The following is a 6,999-nucleotide window of genomic DNA, read 5'->3' as shown; positions in this document are numbered from 1 at the left end:
AAATAGGAAAGCGTTGCCCTCCATCTTAGAGACTGAGATATCACGGCGGTGTTTACTCCACATTCCGTTCGCAATGGCATGAACAGCTCCTCTCGCCGGCGCTTCCTCGTAGAACTGTCCAATGATGAAACTGTCCCAAGACTTTTTATTTTTCTCAATCACTGAATTAGGTATCTTGACACAAGGTTCTCCAGAGTTTAGAAGAAAGGGAGTTCCTTGTGGATCTAGTCTACCACCATTGTGCTTCACCTTGTCTCTCCATAGAGTTGTTTGAGATGTGATAACATTAGGCGATGGTTTTGACGGCTGAAGCTGAACATCAGACAATTTCTCTTGTTCAGGCTCAGGAACAAGGTGAGGGAGCTCACCAACAGGGATATGAGATGATTGGACCTCATGTTCCTCCTTTTCAGGTACAGAGTCATCTGTAGCTGAGATCTGTTCATTAAGGTTAACGATAGCCGTATCCACAACCAAAGGGAGGATAGAGGTATCATCGATGGCAGCTGGAGCTGAAGATGCAGGCACCATAGCATGCTGTGGGGAGACAGCGATATTGGCGGCTGGATCTGCGGAGATAGGCATCAATGAAGGCGGGGCTGAGGCGGTGGAATCGGCTGGAGCAGTGGAATCGACGGAGGCGGTGGAATCGACAGAGACGGCGGAGCCGGAGGGACTATCACCAGACGGCAGCAGCTTGGTCTTCTTCTTCTTCGACATTGGTGGGGGCCGACGTCGGGCCCGACGCCGGTGGAGAGCGAAGGAAGACGACCTCAGTTTCGCTTTTTTGAGAGAATTTTTGAGAGAATTGGAAGAATTTGTTATCCCTTTTCCTCAAAGACTCCTTCTTGTCGCGGATCATCTTCTTGTTTAGAAACCCTGAGAGGTTGTTTCTTTTCTTGCCCCTTTCTTCTTCGCTTAACATGCTGTATCGCTCTGCGATGGCTCTAACTTTGGCTTCCTCGTTCTCAGGCCACGTCTTCACTAGGTTACCTTCGCGGTCGTACCAGATGATGCACACATCCACACCGCATAGCTCCGATAGCTCGAACGCTTTCTTGAGAACCGTAGCCGCTCGTGCGTTGTACAAAGAAGACGAAGGTTTCTTGAAGATGGTATCTTTTCTCACCAACAATTTGTTCATCTTCATTCTCGCGAACCTAATTAGGGTTTGGGACTGTAAACACTACTAATTAGGGAATCAATGCGCTAAGAAAGAAGAATGACGTTTATTACTAATTTTGAGAGTTCACTACATATTATATAGAGAAATATACGAAAAAGGAAATTATAGAAAAACGAAATTACAACATCTTACAGTTTCCCTTTTTAATTTCTCAAGTAGGTAAATTAAGAAAATATAGACGTTACGTTACTTGCGAGGGGGTTGACACGTAAGCACACGGATTCACAGTGCTTTCTAGATCCTATTTTATTTACCGCGTTGAACAAAAAGAAAATTAACTGCGTTTTTATAAAGTAATTAAGATAGTGAAACCTACTAACTATTCTAGCAACTCAATTTATATCTCAGATATAAAAAAATTGAAACCAAAAGCAGGTGTTATTGGATTATGTTTTTGTAAAGAGTTATGTAGATTTTAATTTCATAACAATTCTAATATTATTAAATTATGACTTTTCAAATCTGTGTTAAGGATCATGAGGTCTTGTATTATTAGTTTATGAATTTATAATGGGATAAAAATTTAAATGATTAGATTCATTATTTTACGTGCTAAATATGTAAGAAACTATTTATCTAGAATATTATATTTTTTGTCAACATGTAGAATATTATATGATGAGTCGAATTTGAATTATGATTTCAAATTAGTAATATGTCTTGCTTACATCAAAATATAGGTTAAGAGTGTTAGATTGCCACATCACATCCTTTATGTAATTTGAGAAACATTATATAATATTTAAAACATGACATGTATCATTACTAAAATGACTTTTAAAATACTTAAATAAATAGTTTGGTCAATCTAAAAATTTAATATCATTTTATAAACTAACCATAAAATTATTTATCAACGTAAAAAAGAAATAGTATTTTTTTCTTAAATAAAAACCACATAATTACCTAATATGATTAAAGTATGTATGGTGATTAATGATTTGAATATTAAAGATTTGATCACGTTTGTGTATCTTCTATCATTTTTGTTTAATTTTATATTATTAAAAATAAACATTCATATTAATTATATAATAAAAATTTAGATTTTCCGTATATGTTATCTTTTGAACTTTTTAAAATGACTATCAATTATTAAAACTGTCAAAAGTCTTACATTAAAAATTTTGTAATTGAGAGTTTAAATGTTTTTGCTATAACAAGATACAAATAATCCTAAAATAATATGAGCAAAAAATCCAATTTAATAGATATTTAAATTAATGTATATATATGTATATCTATTTTTTAGCATTGTTTAAATTAAACTATATACTATATGAAAATACATAAATATTTTAATTAAAAAATTTCCATTTAATAAGAATTAAGAACTTAATATTTTAATTTCAAAATTTGTATTTAATAGATATACCTATAATAAAAGTAATATATATATATATATATTAATTCCAATGTAACTTATTTATATACCATATAAATAGATAAAGTGATTGTTTAAATTTATTTACAATAAAATGATCGTAAATAAACAAAAATATTTTTTGATTACTCGCCGCTCTAGGCGCAAATCTTAGCCTAGTATATATATTTCTCAAGGACCCATATATTTTCCCAATGTAAAGCTCTGTAATAGACTTTGAAATGCGGATGAAAAGGCTGCGACTTGATCGCTCTTTCGACTTGCTGATAGATATTTCGTGTTAGCATAGTTGGTGCTTAACAGGTGTTAAACATGACATTCTTGAAACATAACACAAACATCCTTGAAACTTAATCGGAGCTTAGATTGTTTCTTAAATAAAATGCAAACTTGATTGCCAATATATCTGGTTTTGAGGGTTATATTCTTACTTCGTGAGTTGATTGTACGCATAATTTTGTTGATCGACCCCAAGCCAGAGTGGTGAATGATACACGGTTGAGGAAGACAAAGGCAGATCAAGAATTACAGACAGAATGTTGTGGAAGACAAAGGAAGAGCGAGATACAAAGAAGGCTATATTATTCATGATCATCACAAATTCAAAAGCATATATGTTATGCAAACTCGATTAATGGTCCAATAAAATGTGAAGGAGGAGAGTAGGGAATTGATAGAAAGCCAAAAACAACGTGATCAGGCAAGAGGATCCTCCTCTCTAGCTTTCCGCAGCAGCTCTGCTCTAACCCGCTTGACCTCTGCTTCCTTCTCCATTCTTTCTTGCTGTACATAAACACGTTTTGTTGTTATAAGATACACTTATCACTACTTCATCAATGAGAGCTTAGCTCCTAATCAAACTGCAACCACCAATCTATGGGATGTTCCAGACCCCTTATCACCACTTAATCAAGTACAATCAGTGAGATGTTCTCACAATCTCTTGTGCTTTCACATTAAAAAGGATGACACATTGAATTAAATAAATCAAACAGAAAGCTTAGCTTTCTCATCATCACATCTTACATGATGAACTGTGCAAATGCAATCTGATCTCAAACGAAAGATACAAAGAATATGAAGATAATTAAATCAAATTCGATAGACCTAAGGTTTGACCCCAATCCCAAATCCGATGTCGCAATAACTCGATATCGAATTTCAGTATTTCACACGATGAGAAAGAGATGAGAGGAAGAGAACCTTCTCGTCTTGGTGAAGAGCGATCCAGACATGAACTTTGTCCATTGACTGCCAGAAGGCGAAAGCAGCCAATGTCATCCCAAAGTAGGTCAACACCTTCACCATCTTCTTCTCTCCCGCTGCTTTTTTCGACAACAAGAGTCGCAGATCGATCGGGAAGAAGCCCTGGATGGTGTTACGGGGCAATGATCTAGTGCGGAAAGATGCACCTAACTACTGTGTTACCATCTGGACCCTCTAATAGTGAAAATGCCACGTTCAATAGGTCTGGCATATTATCCGAAAACCGAGAACCGAAACTGAAGCTGATAAAAAACCAAATCCATAATACTGAACACAATCTGAAAAAATGGGAACCGAACCAGAAAAACTAGATCCAGAGTTTTATCGGATTTAAGAAAATTTCTAAAATGGTTATCCAAACCGAACAGAAAACCGATATAATTTAACTGAACCAGAACTGAATTCATAAACAACCAAACGGTTTCTATATTATTTTGAACTAGTTTAACGAAATCAAAAACTGAACACCCAACTAAAACTTAGTCAAACATATTACTATCGTTTTCTCATGTTATAACCATTTGTTGACTTTTTATTTCGGTCTTGAAAACCGAAGTATTTCTAGGAATACCAAGGGTTCGAATAAGTATCAGGTTTTAGTTAGCTTATAAATTTTATTTAAAGATATTTTATATTTAAATATAATTAAAAAATAAATATAAAATTGTATTTCAATATTTGAGTACATATTCTATTGACGGTTTAGTTTCAATTCAGTTCAAATATTATAATTAATAAAATATTTAAATTATTCAGATATTTGTAAATTTTAGTGAGTTTAGTTTTGATTTTAGTAATTCTTTTTTTTTTGTCGAAACTCTTATATTAAACTTAAATATCTAAAAGGGTTAAACAACTACAACCGGAGGTAAACTCGACGGCCAAACGATAAACGAAGACTACTACAACAATACGAGTAACATAGGTGTTAAAGAGGTGAAGATACCCATAAAGATGCTTCACTTGAGACCCTGAAACTGATGTTCCGAAGAACATACTGAAGTCGGGGTATGAACCGACGATGAGGGGCCCTATTGAAAGGGTTTTGAAACGGTTGGCAGACACAAACACTGGTGATGACATACTCTCCTTTGCTTCAACTAAAAAATAATTGTCTAGGAACAGTGGAGGCTGAGCTCGTCCCGAGTTCTCAATGGAGCTTTGTCGAAGATAAGGACTGATAGGCGGCAAGAACAGGTGAGTGACTCCAGAAACATAGCTAAAAGCCATAGAGAAAAGCATATATTTGAATCTAATACTCATGAACTTTGGGCTAGGTGAACCCTGTAAAACATCACAACTTGGGGCTAGGTGAACCCTGTAAGAGACGAGACGAGACGACAAACCGTGGACCGGCATGATGCTTCGGATGAGGAGCGATGTCTCAATTTTATAACATCCGACATAGGGAAGTTCTTTGTGGGCCATGAATAAGTGGACTTTAGTAAAAGCCCTTCACAAACCAATAAATGGGCTAGGCCCAACCAAAAACATATGTCGGAGAGTCCATAAGCTGTATCGGATCTCGACGGACGAGTGAAGCTAGCGGTGGTGTAGCAGCAGATCTCGGAAGGGAATGGAGTGACGAGGCGAGGCGGCGATGGTGGGGCGATTCTCTTGACGATAATCCATGAGAGGACGCGAACTGAGATCAAACTGAGAAAGTGAACTCCACTATTACCGTATTGGAATCCATAGCTCTCATCGAGACCTGAGCTAAACCGCAAGCCCATTACAAAACTTTGAAAGCTCACGTCAAGAGATCTGTTGGGATGAAGCTGTATGAGGGAATATATGACCAGGGGTTCAAAAGGTTGAGATGGTGAAGAGATGTGATGGAGGAGAGGAGGCTCTGGCTGTACACCAAGCGGAGACTTCACGGTTCCGAGAAAATGAGCAGATCTGGTGGTTCTAGATCCGTAACTCCTGTTCGCTTTGAGAGGATGAGAGGTGACGACAGGATGAGCGATGACGAGCGGAAGATGAGAGACGGCGATGGTGAAGCGATTTGTGAAAACCATTGCGTAAGAGACGACGAAGACACAAGAATTGAAGTTGGAGATGACGATGGAAAGAGCAGAGAGCGATGAAGAGCAGCAGGCTAAGCAGAGGACCCGACGCCGGCAGCCAGGGGCACGACCGGCGTCGAGGAGGAACGGTTGCGACGCGGCCTCGAAAATCGGGACAGAGAGCTTTTCTAGGGCGAGTAATTCAATTTTTTAAATCTCGAGTAAAATGTTCGTCTCCATAAAAAAACTATAATATATATTCAATTTTTGTTATATAAATCAAATATAATTCTTTTATAAATAATATATAAATATTTTTTTTGGTGTGTAGATCAAGCTTTAGTTATACTTTTATTTTATTTAGTTTGGTTGGTTATGTCTATTCTTTTCTTTAGTGTATTATGTTTTAGCAGTTTTATTACGGGTTGCGACTGTTGCGCTATTTTCATATACTAGTTTTTTTTAATGTTCTGTGCAGTTGCTGAATCTCTCCGTTTGTATTTTACAAATTGCGAAATTTTCTACATAGAAACTGTTACGGGCAATGTTTACAAAAGAAAAAAAAAACTGTTACGGGCAATGATTGACGTGCAGGAGAAGATATGTACGCAAGCAAGGTAGGAATACTTTGTAAGTGCAAAGATGATACTACAATTGATAATGCAGAAGATAACTCAAGAGACAAATCACACAAGCACACCAAAGCTTTATTAGAATCTTCTTAAACAATCTATTACAAGATCTGCTTAATTCAGCTTTTACACGTCAGTGTTAACACCCTAACACACGCTACTGAAAGATCTTAAGCTACCCGCTTATGTCTCTTCTCCGTCAAGTACTTCAGCCACTGCTTCAGCACGACCCATAACACTTCCAAGAGCTTCTCTCTCTCTATAAGATCAGCCTCTGTGTCTCTGTCTCTATACAGACGACTCCATATCTATCTTATAGTTATTCTCCATGTTCCCGAAACCCTAGTCTCCAAGGCAACATGTATGGACATCTTCCATAACAATAAGTGCAACTTTCCTTTTCTTGGAATGCACTTATTCCTCTTTCTTTAAGTCATAAACTTGCTCCTCAAGTTTATTCCTCTTTCCATATCTCCAAGATACTCCCTTGCTCTCCAAGTCTACACGGCTCCAGCTCAGCCT

General features: G+C 36.9%; 1 protein-coding gene and 1 long non-coding RNA gene across 2 annotated transcripts; both read right to left on the bottom strand.

Annotated features, from left to right (window-relative positions):
* Positions 1–679: 679 nt before the first annotated feature.
* LOC106297988 (agamous-like MADS-box protein AGL93) lies at positions 680–1,150 on the bottom strand. The gene has a single exon (XM_013734102.1). It carries the CDS (start codon positions 1,148–1,150, stop codon positions 680–682), a length of 471 nt encoding a protein of 156 aa, XP_013589556.1.
* A 1,922-nt stretch (positions 1,151–3,072) lies between these two features.
* LOC106298800 lies at positions 3,073–4,017 on the bottom strand. The gene is made up of 2 exons (XR_001261558.1): positions 3,774–4,017; positions 3,073–3,353 (listed from the first exon to the last, which is right to left on the bottom strand). It is a non-coding gene; the product is annotated as an uncharacterized LOC106298800 (long non-coding RNA).
* Positions 4,018–6,999: the final 2,982 nt, after the last annotated feature.

This window comes from Brassica oleracea, chromosome C6, assembly GCF_000695525.1.
Source record: "Brassica oleracea var. oleracea cultivar TO1000 chromosome C6, BOL, whole genome shotgun sequence".
NCBI classification, from domain to species: domain Eukaryota; kingdom Viridiplantae; phylum Streptophyta; class Magnoliopsida; order Brassicales; family Brassicaceae; genus Brassica; species Brassica oleracea.
This window is presented reverse-complemented; position numbering and strand designations above follow the sequence as displayed.